At 40.1% G+C, this 20,992-nt stretch overlaps 1 protein-coding gene across 1 annotated transcript; it reads right to left on the minus strand.

Annotated features, from left to right (window-relative positions):
* Nucleotides 1–1,544: 1,544 nt before the first annotated feature.
* IQCB1 (IQ motif containing B1) lies at nt 1,545–20,773 on the minus strand. Its single transcript, XM_009576734.1, has 13 exons — nt 20,656–20,773; nt 19,678–19,840; nt 17,888–18,017; nt 15,577–15,670; nt 13,946–14,045; nt 13,425–13,597; nt 10,804–10,916; nt 9,591–9,700; nt 4,512–4,654; nt 3,935–4,083; nt 3,353–3,481; nt 2,816–2,972; nt 1,545–1,774 (listed from the first exon to the last, which is right to left on the minus strand). Exons 1-13 carry the CDS (start codon nt 20,771–20,773, stop codon nt 1,545–1,547), a joined length of 1,809 nt encoding a protein of 602 aa, XP_009575029.1.
* Between the last annotated feature and the right edge of the window lie 219 nt (nt 20,774–20,992).

Below are 20,992 nucleotides of genomic sequence, written 5' to 3' on the forward strand. Positions count from 1 at the left end.
GTCAGTGGCTGCATGGCAGAGGGGACAATGATGTGCACAGAGGACTCGTGTATTTGCGAGGGAACAGCTGGCTTGCTGCAGTTCACCCAGAGACACTGGGCCTTTTCCAGCGCGAGGTTGGCAGCTGCTGGGGTGTAGCCTCCATCCCCTGGAGCGCTTGGTGACTGCCCCCCAGCCCCTCAACTCTGGTTAGGGCACCTGTAGGGCACCTGTCCTGTTATGGGCACTGCCTAAAACTAACAGCAGGGCTGTGCAGAACAATATGTAACTCAACAGACACATGCAAGTGCCCTGGCAAATACTTAATGGATTGTTCCACCAGTTAACTCTCCAAGAAAGGAACCGAGAACCAATTCAGTGCCTGCCAAATCACAGCTCTCTTAAAAAAATTAACATAGAGCACAGCTCTTCCTCTTGGCAGCTGTCCAGTTATTAATTTCAATGTATCAGCTGCATATGAATGGGTTTGGGCTTCTGCCCACTATTTCTGTTTATTTGTTTTCCATTCATCTCCACTCAAAACCTAGAGAGAATGGAAAACAAACATGCTGAACCAGTACTGCTACCCACATACAGTTGGCAGAAAGCACTGCACTTTTTCATCCTCTGCAGTGAGGTAAGATCTAATTCTTAAGACTCTCTGGGCCTCTCACCTAAAAAATAGCGCAGGCACCTACAGCACTAGCTGCAGCCTTGAGTTCTCCTTGCTTTCTGGGCACATCAGTAAGCAGCAGCCTTCGGCCCTTGACTGTAGGTTTTTACTGTGTACCGGGTCACAGTAATTGCAGAGGCCTGTGCTGGAGACCCTTCTGGATTAAACAGCATCTGCGTGGTTTAAGAAGACAGAGCTGATGGTCCAGATGGTCACACTGCGGCTACAATCCCATACAACAGTTTGGACTGCACCCATGTTACAATGCACTGCATTCGCTGTGGAAAGAACTACATGCTTTTAAAGGAAAACACATATAATCCAAGAATATTGGCATTTTTTTCCTCCCCTTGCTTTTTCCCTTGTTGCTATCAAGAGGCTGGTGGAGGTTCCTCAGGCCAAGCTTTGCCTATGCTAACTGGAGTTAGCTGTTCCACCCTGCCACAAGCCCCCTGCTTGCTTGACTTCTTATTGGTGTCTTGGTTTGTTCTGAACCCGTCCTTATCTCAAAGCACATTACCTGATAAAATGTTTTGCTATAAAAGTCCAAGCTTTTACAACGGCGTGATTCTTTACGCATCCGAGTGTGAGTAAGAACTGAAAAGCCAAAGGTTATGAGCTTATTTTTAAAGCAATACAAATTACAAAATATCCTCATTTATAACTATAGTATTTAAATCCTACTTGCAACAGCACAATCAGTAGGATCTAACTGTTGATGTACAGGACGAGATTCTTAATAAGGTAAGTAAAATGCATTAAAATAAGGCTTTGGACTTTTTCAGTGCTTTGTCTTAAAATTCAAGTGTTTTCCTTCGTTAAAAACACAAGCAAGTGAATGCATAGTGCAAGGTATGAGTCCGGCTGAGTAAGAAATCCTTCTGCCTGTTACCTAAAAGGATTTCCTTCCACCAATAAATAGAGTTCCCAGTTCTGCATTTAGGGCATCATCAGGAATGACATCATCCTCCACAAACTCATCTCCAAGCTTCTTCCACCATGGCCAGCGAGTGTATTTCAGCATAGTGTTGTGGGATTGTCTTGCCTTGGTAGCTACAGGGATTGATCGACTCATAAAGACATCAACATCTTTTTCTGTGGTCTCTGCTAACCCTGGAGCATCTGTAAGAACACAGAAAAGAGTTTTCTGTATTTTGTTTTTTTATGCTGCGGTTTTATGAGTATTTCAAACAAAAAAAGAAGGAGCACTACCCTCCCACTTCCCACTGTCATAAGTCACTCCTTTCCCCGTGCTGGCATTACAGTTTTACGGCTGCATGATAAACCTGATTGGAGAAACAATCCAAATTAAGGCTAATCTGAAAAAATAAATACAAATAGGGGAGGGAGAATAAGGGGGAAAAGCAGGACTACTTCATTCAGGTGCAGTGGTGGCATCCACCAAAATGACTTCTTGTGAAACTACAACCTAACAGAAACAGGATCTCCAGGTCGCTACTGCTGGATCAGCACTCCTGGCGCAGGGTGACATCAGTGTAGTGTTTCCACCGCTCTGGCGCAGCAGCACTGCGTATCCCCAGCCTGGGGGACCCAGCGCAGTGTAAGAGCGTGTGGCTGATTTGCCTGGTCAGGGAGCGATGAGCTGCAGTGACACAGCACGTGACAGACTAAGTAACAGAATTCTGTAACTTGCTGAATTTTGTCCTGCTTGGGTGCTCTCTGGTGGCTGCAGTTTGCTATTCTCATTCTTTCACTCCAGGCTACTTGTCTGGAATTAAGATAGCACAATAGTGAATTCTGTTTCAAATAAAGCCAGGCCAGAGAAAATGAAAACATGACTCGGAATTCACAGCTCAAAGAATTCCCTCTTTATCTGGAAGAGGTGAGAGCGCTTCAACCAGCGGCTTACTTACAACACAAGAAAACAGAACAAAGCAGAACAAATGTAGAGGAAGAGGTTGTGTGAGAACCCCTTCTTAGCAGAAGAATAAGCTGCTCCTTGAAAAGCAGGTGTATATACTTAACCTACAGCAACACCTGGATAATCTCTAACAAAGCCTGAATCTCAAGATAAGGCATATGGCAAAGGAAGAAAGATATTTCAGTTTCGAAATGAGGCTTTACCACTGTTCCCTCTAATTTTCTCTCTAAATTAGTTTAATCCAAATGGTAATCAAAACTATGACCAGAGCAGTCACATACTCATTAGCAGCTCCACATCAGTGTTGACCTGAGCCAGTAACGTCTCTCTCCGTTGCGCTGCTCTCTGATCCAGTCTGCTCCTCAACAGGAACTGTGCCAGCTTTTCCTGGGCCTGCGTATGTAATTCTTTACTCATTTCTTCTGACATTTGGGAAGCCTGGAGGAAAATAACAGCTTATTATCATTAGGAGCTGCTTATTTTAAATCTTTTGGGGGCAGAATAATGTCTAAACAAGGAATGCACATGCTGTCCTTAATTGTTAACTTAATAATTTTGCTTCCTCTGCAGCTCTCTCCAAAACTATCCATCATCAAGTATATAAATTTTCCAATTACATTTTGCTTTGACCCTTTTTATTAGATTAATGGTTAAAATCCCCAATATCCTAGTACCTTGCTCCCAAACAAGCAGGGTTAATATATGCATACCTCACATAGATTATCTTGATCAGAATTTATGAAGCTGAATATATTTCATACCTACAGTATTTTATGTTGCATCATTAATGCGAATTATGAAATGACTAAGAAACAGACCGGATGCAATTTGATGTAGTCATCCACCTTCTGCTGCAAAGTTAGTCTCTGCTCATCAGTCAGTCCTTTGGGATCTTTCCAAGGAGAGAGAGGTCTCCTCCTTCTTTGTTTTTCCAAGAATTTACAAGCCTTTGTAAAGAACATATGAGAATATGACAATCACAGACAGGAAGTTTGTCTTCTCGCTTTGTTTGTAATCAATCAGTGAAAGAAAAATGTTTCAGTACTGCATATGTTAACACACAAATTTAGCTGTGATGCTAAAAAGACAACATACAACGGTCAGCGTGAATACTAAATAGTAAGAACACTCATAGTAAGTTAGTGACTCATCTGTAGTGTGGTGAAATTCCAACCTTAGGTTTCAAAGCTCTTATATTTTAGTTACAAGACTGTATCAGGCTTTGTAATCTATGCAAGGTTGAACTCGTCTAAGCAACTTGTGGCTCTAGACTATCATCCTCTGAATAATTTTTTAACAAATTATGGCTACATTGACAGTAAGAGAATAAACAGCTTTTTGAGGCATCGCAATAATACACTCAGTCCTATCTAATGTTAGAACAAAGTATATATACTTACTGCTCTCTGAATTACAACAGCTGCTTTATACTCCTTAAGAGATTGTCTCTGTTGATGAAAATTTCTTCTTGCTCTATACCCTCGCCAGAATCTCTGAATAGTTAATGCTGATTTCCCCTCCATTTCCTCCATGTACTTATTTACCTGACCTACAAATGTAATAAAAATCCAGTTATAAGACTGTGGATTGGGATCTCTTAAGAATTTGCATTTTTAATCCCCAAACTAGATAGTACCAAAAAAAGCTTGGGTGCTATCAGTTAAAAACCCCTCTTCACCCAAGGTCCGCTAGCTGTGGGCCACGTCTCAGAGACTTGTAGCTGCAATGGAGCTTTATAACACAAGAAAACTGGGTCTCCCTTTCTCTTGCACCATTTTCAAGGCAGCAGATCTTGATCAGTAGTTACTGAACCCTTGTAGAATTAGCATGTTCTCTGTCAGATAATTGAGTCAGGAGAAGAGTCAGTAAGACTACAGTGCAAACAGACACGCAAGATTAGGAAATATATTTGGGGAAACTGTTCTTAAGGAGACCCAGACAGTTTAATCTTCTGATATAGTTTAATATAAATCATACTGGCATGGATTATTTCCAGTAACGCCAGCTGTCGTTCATGGAAGAGTCTCATGGCCCTCTGTCTCTGAAGTTGCATTTGCAGTTTTAGAGCCTCATCTTCTTTCTGTTTTTTTAAATGCTGCAGCTCCTGTTCCCGTTTAGCTCTGCAATACACAAATACATTAACAATTAGCTTAATTGTACATTTCTTAAAAGCATCTCTCTTTCTCTTTGTGTTAAATGGCCAAGCATCGAGGGAGGAAATCCACAAAATAATCTGCCATCCCAGCTGTTGGCTGCAGGACCACACCAAGCAATGAGAAATCACCTGCAAGCTAACAAATTACCACACGATCTATAGCCATGAAAAATTCTGAGCCAGTCACTCAATCTGGTACCAAATCAAAGGATATATTTTTATTTAGGATAAAGTCCTACAGACCTGAAGAGAAAAATGCTCCACATGGGACATTCACAGCTAGCATGAACTAGAACAACAATTTTGATTCCGTTATCTGGGGAAGAGGTAAAGCAACATTAGCCATCTGCTCCAGTATGTACCTTTTCCAGTGCATCCATCAGCATGCATGGCACCTGCTTTCCATAACATATACTATTATTTTTGTATTGACTGCAAGAGTAGATCAGAATGTTGGCTGTTAAGGCTCACTTCTTAAATTTGAAGGGATTTTTTTTCTCCAGGAAATACAGACTGATACATTTTCTCCATCAACTTTGTTAACAGAACACTAGGAAAGAATTTTCTTGCAAATTCTTCCTGATCTGTACTAGTTATTGTAATTTGATGTTAGGATGTTGCCCCGCTGTGCTTGGCATTGGAAAAGCCCCGGCAGATGTTTCACAGATAAGACAACTGAAAACTCTATAACTGGCCCTGGAGTGTTTAAGCTAATAATAGCCTGTATATCAATTATATATACACTAACATAGTAATATAGAGACTAATATATTAATACTGAATATACTGATGAATTGATACTAATAATTACTGAGACCACTTCAACGTAGTCTCAGTGAAGCATGAGGAGATGTGAGCTAGGACTCCCCCTCCCTTCACTACCCCTTCTCGTCCCAATGGACCTGACCTCATTAGCAGCTTAACGCTTGAGACTTTACGAGTTTACCCCACAATGAGGTAACGATGTGACTAATGATGTGACTCTTTCTCTTCTCCTGCTGCAGCAAAATCACTTGCGGGACCTGAGTACCCCCACTGGGCCCACAGCCACGAGTTCTGCTCTCCTATAGCATTTTTCCAGGAACAATGAAAAAAGCACTTAAGCACTAGGAAAGAGAACAAATGGACAGAGCACAGGCATAAGAGGTGCCAGAAAGGGGAAAAAAAGGCCGTAGACTAGAACTAATGTCCAGCAATTTTGGTATTGCTGCATGTCACATGCCTTTAGACTCACAGTACTATTGAGTTATTTGTGTGTTTCCCATCACTAGTATAAATTGAGTTGTAATTTTTCCACCAATCATACTTTCTCTTCAGTCTCCATAACTGGGTGGGGAAAGATGGAATGGAAGCTAGTACGCTAGAGATGCTCTGGACTTAAAGATCTGGCCCTAACTGATAAAACAGCCTCCACCACAATCTGAGAGACCATAATCCTTTTATGACAGTAAAGCAGACATGAAGCATGCCCACACATCTACCTACAGAGACAGATACTATATACATGATTATATCAGAATGGTCTCAAGGAAACTAGAGGTTTTCAGCCTACACATTTCTGCGAATTAGAGCTGTAAATCTTCGCATTTTTAATCCAGGCAGGCACATATTATACTTCTAAGCGGCATAATGTCACAGGATCAAACAGGACTTTTGATAACATTTTCGTGATAAAACTTTCAATAATTTTTCCCTAGAAATTTTTATCAGCTCCACTAGGTGGAAAACTACAAGAATGTTTCATGAACTTCTCAGATGTGCGTCTGTGAAACTACCAATAGTGCCTGTCAGGTATTTCAATGTTTCTTTGATACTGATTCTTTCCCATGTAGTCTGCAAAACACATGTTCTTCTTCATTCTCTGTTCCTCCTAATGATAAGACATATTTGTTTGCACAAGACCACGCTGTGACAGGGAAATGTTTCTGAACAGAAGCAAAATACACACAGAGTAAGATCTAAGCTTCCTTCAGCAGTTCATGGCACAGATCAGCCTCCCTCTGATCATCTATTTTTATATATATATATAATGGTTTGATTTTTGACACATGATTAATACAAATCATTGCCATTTTAACAGTTCTACAATTAGCTATGTAACAGTGAACTAACTTCAAGGAGAGATTACAGGCTTTAATATTCACCGAGGAGACATTTCTGAAACCACAGAGTTTCAGAAGTTTATAACTTGCAGAGTTTAAGATCTTCCACTGCAGCTGCAGGTGAGCCAAGTCTGGAGTTTCAACCTCAGCAGTATTTAACCACACTTGTTCTAAAATAAATCTGTGAACATAACCAAACCTTGACCATTAAAAATTCAAAAGTCCTATTGAAAATTTTTCTAAAATGCTTACAGTATTCCAAATGCTATTTTTCAGCATAACACTAACTGTAGCTTTGACCTACACGAAAAAAACCGAACACTGGAGCTGTACAGTTACTATATTGTACTCAATACATTAGGACTGACTGAGCCATGAACACACAACTGTAAGAATATTAATACATTTCAATTCCTCTCAATATTAAACAAACATATTCAAAAGTTCATTTAAATGACTCAAGAACTACCTACAAGGCACGCACTAACACTTACAGTACTGAAAATACGACACAAGAAAGTCAAGTAGCTTGTTGATTGCTGATAGCCTTGCCACCCTTTCCCTTCTGCTTTACCATGTTATGTCTTAGCCCATCGTGCAAGTTTTCTGGGCTATGATTTTGGCTTGCAGCATTGCAAGGTGCCTGATGAAGGCAGAAATACTGGCTGAAAGTGTATGGTGGAGTAAAAGGAGTGACAAGGATGTCATTCTTGGTGTTTCAGCCAAGTTGGCTCTCAATAGACACACTGCTTCCCCCTGCAAATCTTCCAGAATTTAAAGATTACACCCTAGATAGTCCAACATCTTCTTAATGCCAGTCTAGATGACAAATTGTAACTACTTTCTAACACCTTGATCATAATGCAATGTGATTTGACTAACGGATTTCTAAGATCTAGTTTTGACATGGTAGCGCTCAACATGTGCAAAAAAAGGTTGAAAAAACCTGCTGCGGAGTCTAAACTTGATTTAGATCCTATTAAAAACCTATTAAACCTATGTTAAACACATACTAAATTTCTCAAAAGAGTTAGCCTAACATATGCTAACATTACTGCTGAAATCCTACTTCAAGGAAGACATGCATTATTTACATAGCTTCATTCTTCTGTGGTGCTCCAAGTCAGAGGATACTATTTCTAGGTCATTGACGTGACTCCACTTCTGAGAGTCAAAGATTTCAAATATTAATGAAGAACAAGGTCTTGCAAGCATTATACTGAGCAAGCACTGTGGTCCTTGGTTTCTGTAGCACTCTGGCATGGCAGATTGGAAACTCCAGGACAGCTCCACGTACAATTTACGGCGGAATTTTGTGTCAAGTTAACTGTGAACCAGTTAACTGTTCTACCACCAGTACATCATCTTCTAGTGCTATTTAGTGCAATCCCATGCTACAGTGTGCCACACTTTTAGTATTCCATACGCCATAAATTTTTACACTGAAAACATATAAAAGCATCATAGAAGTCAGTTTTTTCATGGAGAAGTTTGGCAGCTGGGAAAGGGACAGTTGGAGCTTTTGGCACCAGAAGTGGCAGTTTGGTACTGCTGGAAAAGCACATTGTTTGGATATTTCTGCGAAAAGAATCAGTAGTGAAACAGCTCATATTGGCATTACGTTACCTTTATGTTTCAGAATTAACACCTGACTGGAAAAAGGCATCTTCAAGATGAAGGAACTCTTGGTCAGCCCAAACTTACCCCTGGGACATGGGAACAAATCCTCAGGGAAGCTATTTCCAGGAAGGACAGGAAGCAAATGGAAATAGCCAGCATAGATTTATCACAGGCAAATCATGTTTGACCAGCCTGATTGCCTTCTGTGATGAGATGACTGGCTCTGTGGATGAGGGGAGAGCAGTGGATATCATTTTCCTTGACTTCATCAAGGTTGTCATCACAGTCTCCCATGCAGGGCAGGGCTGACACTCAGAGGAACCTCCACAAACACAGAACATGGGTCAACAGAAAACACATGAAGTTCAAATGGGAATTTCTACACCTGGTACAAAATAACCTCATAAACCAGGACAGGTTGGGCACTGACTACCTGGACAGCAGCTCCAATAAAAAGGACCTGGGGTTCCTGGTGGGTGACAAGTTGAACATGAGCCAGTAGTGTGCCCTTGCAGTAACAAAGGCTAGTTGCGTTGTGGGCTGCACTAGCAAAAGCAGAGGCAGCAGGTCAGGGAAGATTATTATTTCGCTTTACTCGGCACTTGTGAAGACACACCTGCAATACTGGCCCCACTCTACTTGGGCCCCCCAGTAGAAGACAGATATTGACAAACTGAAGGGATAGAGACTGTTCAGACGGGAACAATTAGGGCTATGGAATGTACGATATACAAAGACAGGTGAAGAGATGGGTTTGTTTCGGCTGAAGGAAGGGAGATCTAATTTCTGTCTTCCACTACCTAAAGGAAGGGAAGACAGAGCCAGACTCTTAGAGATGCACAGAAAAAGGACAAGAGGCAGTGGTAAAGAGCTGCAACAAGGAAATTCCCACTGACTGTAATGGAAGAATTCTTCACAAGGCAAGTCATGCAGCACCAGGACAGGGACCAAACAAGATGGTGGGATCTCCACCCTTGGAGACCTCCAGAACTGGATACAGCCCTGAACAGCCGGATCCCATTTTGAGGCTGGCCCTACTTCAAGCAGGAGATTGGATTAGATGACCTAAATTTTTCCTGTGACTCTGTGACCTGAGAAAAACCAAACCAAACCAAACCAAACCAAACCTTCTTACTAGATTCTTCTCTTTAGTGCTTTTTACAAAGCCATACTGTTTACCTGAAGCTCCTCTGTAAAGTGGTCACTGCTTGGGGTAGTTTTTTCAGCCTTTTCCTTGTCTGAAATCCCCTCCACATAGCCTGGATTATACAAGCTGCTTGATGCTGCCTCTGAAATTAATAAAGCGGTTGGTAGAATATTTTCCCTGCATATAAAACTAGTTTATTACTTTATTACTGCTTGCATATTTGGAACAACCTCAACATTTGACCAAAACCCATCAGTTTTCAGATGCATCAAAATTCAGTATTTTTAACAGCTTGGGGAATTTAAGGTCCTATAAGATGGTTATTATCATGACACCTGTACTTGCTCCAAGGCAGCTAATCTGATCATCTGGATCGATGCTCTCTGTGGTAAACAAATGAATCTACAGAACAAATGTAAAATATATATTAGCTGCATTAATCAGTGTTAGAAATTTGTATTTAAAACACCTAAAGCACTTGATATTTCAAATGGTGATTCAATCAAAATACCTACACTAGAGAGGACAGAAAGACAAGTTTGGAGAATTAGCAGCAGGAAAAATGTTACATTTGCAGTATGATCAGAAGTCACTGAAATGCAACAAAAATGAAAAAAAAAAACCAAACCTGTTCTTAAACGGAATTTAAAAAAAAAAAAAAACAAATTACATAAAACACCCTGCTCTGTTGAAGATGAAAGCAGGTCATAACTCTGATTTCCTTTAAAGTATTGTCTCTGAGAAACCTGCATGTAAAATTTTGGTAGGAAGTTCATAAAACACACATTGTCTCTTTTATTGGGAACACAGCCCAGAAGGTGTTCTTACTGAACATTTTTGCTATATGACTTAATTCTATGTGAAAGCAGCCTAGAATTCAGAGATCTAATTTTTTAAGACTGATGTGAGAAAAGCAGATACAGTTATTTTTCTTTGTAGTTAGAAAAACTTAATTTTTTTTTTTCCCCTGCGGTTGTATAGAAATCTATGGTGAATCTGCAACAGAAAGTCAATCTCTTGAGTCACAGTCCCATACATTAATCACTGGAGAATTTCTTGATGTCTTCAAAAATGATGGAGGGAAAAAAAAATTAATAAATAGGAAATTTAAAAATCCATTAATATAGTGAAAAAATAACACAGATTTTGAAAAGCGTCACCAAAGTGATAGAGTAAATCCATTCTAAACATATATAAATCACATGTAACTAGGATTTCACATATAAAAGTCTTATTAAACTTCACCTGCATTTCTTTTTTTCCATTGGATTGTTCCAAGTACAGCAGGTCCAAGAGTTGACCAAGATCCCTGTCAAATCCTTTGCCAGTCCACTGTTTACTTAAAAGCCCTTTCAATCCTAAGAGAGAGAGAACAAGCATGTGATACCACTAAGGTGAATTTTTCTTTTCAGGATTTCAAACTAACAATTTTCAAGTCAAAAAATCAAATCTGATTCTATGTGCAAAGGAACACTAGAGCTGAACACCATCAGTCAACTTTGAGTTTCAATGTAGAATATTATCAATGAATATCTGGTGCTCCAACCATCACAGAGAAGTATTATATAGTGATTGTAATTTTCTACATCCAAGTCACTATCTATTGTGTCTACATAACTGGCAGTTAAATTATCAATGTACTTTCAGTGTCTTATCAGTAAGCCATTGTAAGGTACTAAAAGGATGTAAAGCACCACGCAAGTGCTAGGTTTTATTAGCACTGCTTTCATATTTTTCGTAATAAAATTCAACACGTAAACACACTCCCTGTGCTGCGCACGGACACAAGTAGACAGTAACACATGCTTTTTAGCTTTGTATCAGACAAATCCCAGAGCTTGAGAGTCGTGCAGGGAGTTGGAGGGAAAAGGAAGGAGGGTAGGAAGTAGACACGTGTTTGGATAGCCTCCCGAAGAATTGCAGACTCAAGTAACTTTTCCATTGTCAAATCATTGTCTATACGCATATTCACACACTGGGCAACTCCAACACTCACATAGACTAACAGCATCTGGATAGGGAGCACAAAGTCCTTCATGCAAACAGAAATGGCACCTCTGCTCTATCACACATGCACCATTTTAGAAAGATGATGATGATTAAACACTTCAGGAGAGAGACAGGTGAGACTGCAAATGGAGTCAGTGGGTGCCCTAAGGCTGCCTGAGCTCTGCAAAAGCACGTAGCCTGGCTCCACAAGACAGTTCCCTTACAGGATTCCTGTGGGTCTGACACAAGCGTTTGACAGTTTCTGTACAGACTACACAGCCATATGCACCTTTCAGCTACTGACAGGGAGTACCTCAAGTGTACCTCTCAGATGTGTCAACCCATGCAGACAAAAAGACCAGGTCCTCCTGGAAACCTGATGTAAAGACTGTGCTAGTCTTGGAGATGTTCAGGTAATGTCCTCACCTCTGGCAGGCTGCCTTTACTGACAGAAAGCTTACACTGAAGTACCTCATACCAGCAATGGCTCTGAGCCACTGTGAAGCCAAGTTACTTCAATGAGATGGCCAGATGGTGGAAATGCTGTAATGCTTTCTTTGTTGCTGCTGTTCCTCAAACTACCTAAAGGATTCCAAAGCCTGAGTAAAAACTAACATAAGGACTCTAACTTAAAAAAAAAAAAAAGAGGAAAAAAGTGGTAATTTTTTTTCTCAGTGGAAAGAGGAAACCTGTACAGAAGAGAGATGAAGAGTCTCTAAATGACTGTGGCATACTGTGATTCTAGAGCAAAATAAAGCATAATCCTTTGATGGAGACTTGCACCTCTTCAGACAAGCCAGCATTCTACAGCTGGGATGATCAGACTGTCACAGCAGCTTCCCAAGAATCCGCAATGCGGTATCAGCCTTAGGCATGTTATACTTAATTTTATACCAAAAGGAAGCCCTCCTCTCTCAATTCTGTAGGCAGAAGTGTGGCAAAGCTGCCCATCTGATCCAGAAATTTATCTGCCTGGTACTGCCTAATAAGTAGTCAGCACAAGCGTAAAAAAAGGGAATTGGACCTTTTTGTCTAGCATACCCACTTCTTACTGTCCTTGTCCCCAAAGGACTGAGGCTGCTCACAGGTAGTTTTGACCATCAATAACATCCAGAATATAAAAGACCTGGCAAACATCAAAGCCTCTTTCTTAGTCTCCATGGGCATGACAGAGGACAAAGGGGTTTCCTGGAGCTCCCTGCTAGGGACATAAACATTAAATGGGACACCTCATTAAATAATGAATAACACAGAGCAAATTATATGCATACTCAGCCTCCTCATCTAAAGGCATCAAGACAAAATGATAAACTCATTTCATGATTTCTTGGAAAAAGTTCATTCCAATCACCTGGATATCAAAAGACAGTCAGCTCCTCAGTAACAGAACAGCACCTATCAGATAAGCAGACCTGTAACAGCCAGGGTCAGAAGTTGGCTTTAAGTAAAACTTTCATGCTTCTGGATTAGTAAGCCTTAGCACGCTGGATCTGTGTCTGAGACATGGCTCTTACTGTGGCAGTACAGGCACCCTACTACTAGGATCTCTCAATATCCAACCTGCCCAGGAAAAAAGATGCAGAACGTCACATAGAAAGAAGTAAAGCCCATCAGGTTGCAAGCAACAAACAGCAGCTTTAAGAGACAAGTTGCCACATGCAGAGTCCTCAATACATAGAAGAAAATAAATACAGGAAACAGAAAGAGGCACGGCACCTTAAACTACACTGAAAATGAACAGAAGAGAAAGAAAAAAAAACCAACACAGCACTGCAGTTTGGATAGTTGTTGAACCGAGATGGGAAACCTCCATCTTTGTATTTCTACAGTGAATGTAAGAGGAGGCCGAATGATAGGTCCCATGCATATTTACAAACCTTTGTAGCGAGCTGTGAGTAACTTCACAAGCTGCTTGCAAAATTTTGCCACCAACAATAGCAATTTTGTAGCAGCATTTCCTATAACAGGATTGGTGGTAGATGAAAGCTTATAAACAAGTTCATCCAAAACAGAGTGAAGGGTCTCTTCGTCAACCTGAAGCAAGACAGAACTTTAAAAAGAAAAGAAAAAAAAAGGCAGGGGGGAACAGAATTGAAGTGTTAATTACAAACTAGGAGCTTTTTAACAGTGGTTTATTTTTAGATACATCAGGCATTCAGGAGGCCAACATACTCAGCTAGCTGGACCAGCAATCTGATCCAAGCAGTACTACTGTTTCAATCAACTGATTCCCATTCCCTCAATTTAACAACAAGATAAAGAAAATAGCTATTTTTTCTACTTCTATAACAAAGACTAGGGAAAATTCTTGGATATGAAAAAGTTCTATTTTAACAAGCAGTAATGAACGAGTTTTAAATTTAAAATTCAGAAAAACAACGATATAAAAACAACTAACCTATTGACCCTCAAAATATTGTGTAAAACAGACATCATTATAATTGCTGTTTCAACATCATCTGTTATTAACAACTGCAGGAAGTGATCGTTTTGCAGTACTGCAAAAAAACAAAAACAAGCAAACAAGAAATCACACAATCAGAACCAGACTTGAAAATACTACAAAACAAATAAACTTCACTATGGAACATAAGCCATAGCAAGTAAAACCAGATACTGCTTCTGGAACAAACTCCCTCTTTTACAATTTTTACACTGAAACTTACTGGAATAAGTAAACTACTTCAACATCCAAAAAAACATGTTGAACCCTGCTTTTCTACCTTTAGATATCCCTCAGGCACTGGTGTTGCAATGGAACAAAAGCTTTAAAACCTTTTATGTTACACTAGTACCAGTTTCTTATTACAACAGTGGAATTATCACTGGTGCAACAATATCCGGAAAAGATAAGGACTTCAACCTTGACAGTTTGTTACAGGTTTATTTAATGCAAACCCACTGATGTCGTTAAAGCACCCTCTTTTTTTATTCCAGTGTATCACTGTCTACATATTCGGTAATTTTTCTGGCCGTCTGTGTTTTTAGTTACACATCTTATGATCCTTGGGTTTTTGTTCTATATTAGAAAAAAAACCAAATTCTGCTTTTTAAAATCAGTGTGATTAACATTGGTTAATTGAAAGCTTATTTTGGTCAGAAGTGTATAGTGATGTTTGTTAGGTATTTGTAAAATTTCCTGGCATGGCAACAACTTCAGAAATCTGTTTTCAAGTCTATCCACTTTTCAGGGCCAGCAATGTACTCTGGTCAAATTTCTGCATACGTTATAGAATCATATCATAGAATCATAGAATGGTTTGGGTTGGAAAGGACCTTAAAGATCATCCAGTTCCAACCCCCCTGCCATGAGCAGGGACACCTTCCACTAGAGCAGGTTGCTCAAGGCCCCATCCAACCTGGCCTTGAATACTTCCAGGGATGCGGCATTCACAACTTCTCTGGGCAACCTGTTGCAGTGCCTCACCACTCTCATAGCGAAAAATTTCTTCCTTATATTTAATCTAAATCTACCCTCTTTTAGTTTAAAGCCATTACCCTTTGTCCTATCACTACATGCCCTTGTAAAAAGTCCCTCCCCAGCTTTCCTGTAGACCCCCTTTAAGTACTGGAAGGCTGCTATAAGGTGTCCCCGGAGCCTTCTCTTCTCCAGGCCAAACAACCCCAGCTCTCTCAGCCTGTTGTCATAGGAGAGGTGCTCCAGCCCTCTGGTCATGTTGGTGGCCCTTCTCTGGACTCAATCACACACAGGCAAAAAGATCAACTGTATCTCATCAGAAAAAAAATCTGATTTTTTTAACGTATAGAATTACAAAGGGAAATTACAGGAAAACACTTTTAATGTTTGTCTCTGAAAGACTAGAAGGGGAACTCTTTAGTATTTCTCTTTAGTGGATCTTTTCCATTTTAGATATCACTGTTTCTGTTGAGTGGGCTACTTTAAGAGATTGATTTAACTTCTACTCTAATTTAGAAAACTAGGTGGAAGTTAGCTGAAGAGTGATTCTTGATACCTGTAGTTGCCATAAATAAATTTTCAGGTGTTTTATGGGTTTACTTTTCCCTTACCGCATGCTGCTAGTTGAATATGCCCACCGAACAGCCAGCAGATGGCATCAGTTACTGTTTGGAACCAGCGTAAAAAATCTTGTTTTTCTTCATCCTAAACAAAAGAGAAGTAGGTAAAAGCATATGTATGTATCTTCACTGAGGACTTCAGCTTGATGTAGTGGGAAGGTTTGTATGCTTCAGGGATTTGGAGACCAAGACTCCATCAAATTCCCAAATGAGGTTGCTGAAACTGTAGGAACCAGTCAAAAAAATAACTTGCGAGTCCTTCAAGGCCAGAGATCAATAACACTAAAAAAAGCATCCATTCCTGAAAACATCATAACAGGGAGAGAGAAGTCTTGTTTACTCCTTAAAAAATATTTGATAGCATGGGAGGGCTAAGAAGACAAATAATAGCTCAGTACAAATGCATCATAGATTTAATCCACAAAATGGGAAATATATTATTTAAGATTAGAGCACAGGGGAAAAAAGGGTACAAAGTGGCCAAGGACACAGTTAAAATCGAAAAGGTTCCTAAAAACTAGCATGGCAAGGCTTCAGAAGCACCTCCTAGTTGGAGGTCTGGGAGCAAACACCGAACCGCTGTTAAGCTGAAGTCTGATCCGTTTGCGGAACACACTATGTTATGTGCTTGCCTGTGACAACACTGGACTGGAAAAACTGACGAGGAAGAATCCAGGTTTTAATATGTGAACACACATACACACACAGAGTCTAGACTCTGTATTCGAGGTGTGAGCCACAGGCCACTGGAAATCTAAAATCTTGGTGTGTGGACAGAAAAGGGGCTTTTGACAGTACTACATTGCTGACGAATGTTGTTATAAACACTTGGCCTGATTATTTCTGACATTAATTGAGCCTCCACAAATGAAAATCTGGAAAGTCTTATTCCTAGATCTCTGCTGTAACTCCCAGCCGTCAGTCATGGTTTAACTTTGTATTTGGTTCTTACTGACAATGAGAGATACAAAATCACAGTAATAAGTTAAGCTGTAATATTATCTGTTCTGTGTTTTGGCAATACGTCAGTTTCTGAAAGTTATTTCAGTGCTTCCTTTGACTTCAAAGACTTGTGCAAAAAGCAAATGAGGGCAGAATAAACTACTAATCTCCACTGGTAGAGTGGGATTTCCAAAGTTCCACTGAGCAAGCACCAAGTCTGGGTGCCCAGTCACCTCTGAGACCACAAGGTTTAAAAGCCAAAGTACTAATTATAATGTAGACTGCATTTGCATTCAAAAGAAATCTTTGCCCACAAGCATGACTCAAGTAGCATGTAGGCTGAGACATAATAAGAAAGTGTGGGGGAAATTACATATTGTGGATAAGACTTGAGTCTCCTGGGATGTCATTCAGGAAGCTTTCTTCTTAAGTACTAAAGTAGTTCACTTCTAAAGTAGTGAATTAACAGAAAACACGCTACTCTATGGATACTTTGACTGTGTTTGTGGTGTCCAGCACAATACTCCGCAAGAAAACGTTGACTAAGTGCAAGAAGCCAGTGAGCCAAGAAATTAAATACTAAGGGGAAACGGGATATTAAAAGAAACTATCAGAATCCATGAGGTTGGCTATTTAAATTATTCATGGGTTTCGTTTGTTGGGTTTTTTCCTTCTGATTCTGGAACTCAGAATGCTTCAAAAGCATGAGGGAACCTCACTGGGCAAAACCTTTCTCCTCTGTAAAGAGGGAGAGAAATGTGAGAAAGTGTTCAAATCTACAAATTCTACAAAGTCTGCCTTCGGGGTTCCCAACGTGCAGGTTCATATGCAGGGAGCATTTTGGGAATTTTTGACAATTTCGTGGCAGAAATTGTACGGCAAAACAAACTTCAAGAAATCTGGTTTAAAGTCTTAAGACTTCCTTTTGTAAAGCTGAATAAAGCAGTGGGAACAGAGCCGTTACAAAGACTGAATTAATTATATGCAAAGTTAAAAAGACACTACTGTGACTGGGATGCTGCCTTTTGTAAGGTATTTTTTTCTATCATACTGCTCTAATTCTTCTATCCTACTTATAATTGCATTCCTTCCTCCTGCCTCTAAAACTTGCGAAAAGTAGTAGCCAAGCTCTGTAAACAAACCTACTGTAACAAACTAGCTTTGCACACGTACCGGACCAAATGCTCCACAATGACAGATTTCAGTTTCAAAGCTCCAAGGCATAAGAAAAACTACTGTAATTTCTGGAAAATAAATTTTCATAATACAGTGTCCCTAGAATAATATCCTACTTATACAATACGTAACCTTGGAAAGTTTATAGAGGTTCTCTGCTCTTTTAACTATGAAATTTAAATACCTTGATTGCTCGGATAAATCGTGCTTGCAAGCGTCTTCCCAAAAACAGCAGGTTGTCTACAGCTGAAGGAAGAAATTTCTTGCAAAATTCCTCAGGATCTTCCTTCACCTCTAGTCCTACACAACAATGACTGAAATGGAAAAAAAAAAAAAGAAAAAGAAAATCAACGTGAATAGTCGAGGGCCTGTTTGAACAGCTTTGAATGAATGTCACGTCATCAGAGAAGAAATGCTTCACTGGCATGGCACAATTCAACACTGAACAACAGTTAACTGCTGTGACTGGGTCCAAGGTAGCTGCCTCAAAAGGAAGAGGAATCACTGGCAGGCTAGGGACAGCAAGTATATTACTACTTATTGTAGCATGTCTCAGTTTAAAACATATCCAAGGCTCCTTCTCCTTTAGCTTCATAGGATCTATTCAGGCTCGTTCCACGTGCTAGGGAAGGGCCCTGACGGTCACGAAGAAAAAAAAAGGCAAAACAGAAAGGTAGACAAAAACCTGATAAAGGAAACCTGATGAAGGGGGTGCAGATCAGGCAACGAAAATATGTATAAAAAAATATTACTTACCACAAAATCTTCAGCGAGTCTGTCTACAAATTTCCTCTAACTGAGGAACGCATGTGGGCTAGAAATCAGTTCTTCAGATCTCAGTTTTCTTATTTTACTCACTGCAAACACGTTGGTCATTTCTGGAAGACTTTTTACAAGAAACTGCACGTTTTACAACTGGGAAGTTTTTCAATTCCGTACTCCGCACTGATACTAGTGCAACAGAAGTGTCTTCCTAACTTTTTATGAACTTTGCTTTCCGACATCTTATCTAGGCTTTGTTAGCTTTTTGTGAATGCACACATGTAAAGCTTTGCTTACCAAAGCCCTTGGAAAGTAAATTCCAGGCATGAAGCTGAGATTCATCTAGTTACAAAAGGACATTTTTATAGCTAAAATAAATTTCAGTTTTCTCCACAAACTGAAATAGCTTATAGGGGATGATTTAAGTATCACACAACTCTGGTGATAAATCTTGCATCTCCTAGTGAAATTCCTGGCATTAAAAATTCATACTGCAGATATGGCATAAATAAGAGATGACTGCCTAATTACTTCATGCCTTAGAATTCTGCTCCCTAGTTAAGCCAAAATCAAGTACAACTTGAGGAAAATTTAAAACTTATTATTTTTCCTGACATCGAAGATTGAGATTGGATCACTGGGGACTTGAGTTTAAAGTTGTCTTATTTACTAGCTATGAATTAAACTTAATTATGCCATTCTCACAGTATCACTACATCAAGCTATCTAGACTGTAAGAACTGTGTCCTCTATTATGTTTAAAATACAAATAGATATTTAAAATAGGTATATTAAATAGATATTTAAATAGAGTCAAGCCAAGCTGAGTCAATCAGGCTGAAGATTTTTGCAAGATGAAATCTAAGTAAACAAACTTTTTAAAATAACTGCAATTCAAAATTAGCAATTACTGGGTAAGAACTGTGACACTGATGAGTACTGTTCACAAAAAAAGGTAAAGCCAACACAAAAACTGTTCCCACCAAACAGTTTACCCAGCTCAATGAAACACAATGCGAATGAATTAAACAGGACCAATTAGACTATGCCTGACCCCTCTGCTCTTGACTGCTCCCTGCACTTTAACCCTGGCCTTTCCTGAACAACAAGGCTTGTTCTGGATGGGAGCCAACGTATTACAGCTTGAAAAGAAAAAGAGCAAGATGAAAGGCCAGAAAGAAAGCAAGAAGAAAACTTAGCAATTTTTTTTACCTTAGTATCTCTGCTAGCTGGGCAGCAGTAGCCCAGCCTCCACGCAGTCGAGAGTGGTCTTGTCTAAGGACCAGCATGCAGTACTGAGTAAGATCATAATCGTATATATCTCGCTTAATTTTTTTTGATTCTTCACATCCCAAGGAAGCACTATTTAAAATTCCTGTGGGAAGAAAGCAGGAGAGAGACAAAGAGGAGCATAAGATTCTGATATGCAAGAGGTTTTTTTTTTTCTTTTTCCAAAACATAACAGGAGTATACACAGAGCCAGGATTAAGGTAATTCTAAAAGTGCTAACAACAGCATAAAATATTTTGTCAGCATTTTTCACTCCTACTTGTTAGATTATATGACAATTGGGAAGGATAGCTAAACTTAGGTTTCCATTTTCTCATTAGACACTTAGTAGTAAAACACACACTACCTGGGATATAGCCCATTTGTACGAATTTCCTAGGCCGGATAAAACCACAACCACTGCGAAACATATAGCTTCCTTATAATTACATCCCAATTTAGAACAGGACCTAACTTGTTTCTACCGTTTCTATGAGCAGTGGCTATGTGGCAAAAGGAAAGACGGGGAGTCACACAGCAGCTTGTGATTGCATTTCTGCGTCAAGACTTAAAAATTGGATACTGATGACCACTCTGGCTCTCTACCCAAAAGCACTGGGAGAAATTATTTGACCAAGTGCACGATCCTTGCCCACATCAGCAGGAGCCTTACAAACATGGTGACAGCCGAGAGGGAGAAGAGGCCTCCTCTCTATTTGCTCCCCAGCTCCTCCTCCTTATTGTTGCCAATCTAAGTGCCACTCAATACCCCTCTCAGGAAAAGCCGTATTATCAACCTTACAGTTTCCAGCCCTGCCAGAAATATTCAGAAAAACGTTCTGTATTTAAGGAGGCAGAAGGAAGAAGGACTGTCCATACTTCACTACCTCAACCTTTTATTTTAGAAACGGTATTAATTACCCTTTAGCTTCAGAAGTAGCAGGGGGATGTCCTGTTCTTTGCTCTCAGTGACCTGAGCAGCTAAGGCCAGTACCCGCGGGTCCGCAGCTGCCAGCCCCGCGCTGGGCGCGTTGGCCATAGGAAACAGAGAGAGGCCCGCAGTACCATCGATTCAAGCCTCCTTCTCTTTTTAATTGTTTCGGTGCAGGCGTGGGGTCCTTAAGCCACTACTACCATCAAACCTCCAGCTCCTCCACCACCAGCTGGAAGCTCACGCTCCGCTCTGCGCCTCGGGCTGCAGTTCTCCCCCTGAGGAAGGAAACAAACATGGAGGAAGCCCCATCCACGCTCCCTCACG

Source organism: Fulmarus glacialis, unplaced genomic scaffold, assembly GCF_000690835.1.
Source record: "Fulmarus glacialis isolate BGI_N327 unplaced genomic scaffold, ASM69083v1 scaffold44310, whole genome shotgun sequence".
NCBI classification, from domain to species: domain Eukaryota; kingdom Metazoa; phylum Chordata; class Aves; order Procellariiformes; family Procellariidae; genus Fulmarus; species Fulmarus glacialis.

Bases quoted from the DNA above. Each gene is read 5' to 3' on its own strand.
- IQCB1 (XM_009576734.1), bottom strand. From the start codon at position 20,773: ATGGCCAACGCGCCCAGCGCGGGGCTGGCAGCTGCGGACCCGCGGGTA. The intron at 18,018-19,677 runs GTAAAAAAAATT...TTTCCATTTCAG, and splicing joins CAGCTAGCAGAGATACTAAG to TCATTGTTGTGTAGGACTAG. The intron at 13,598-13,945 runs GTTAGTTGTTTT...TTCTTTTTAAAG, and splicing joins AATATTTTGAGGGTCAATAG to TTCTGTCTTGCTTCAGGTTG.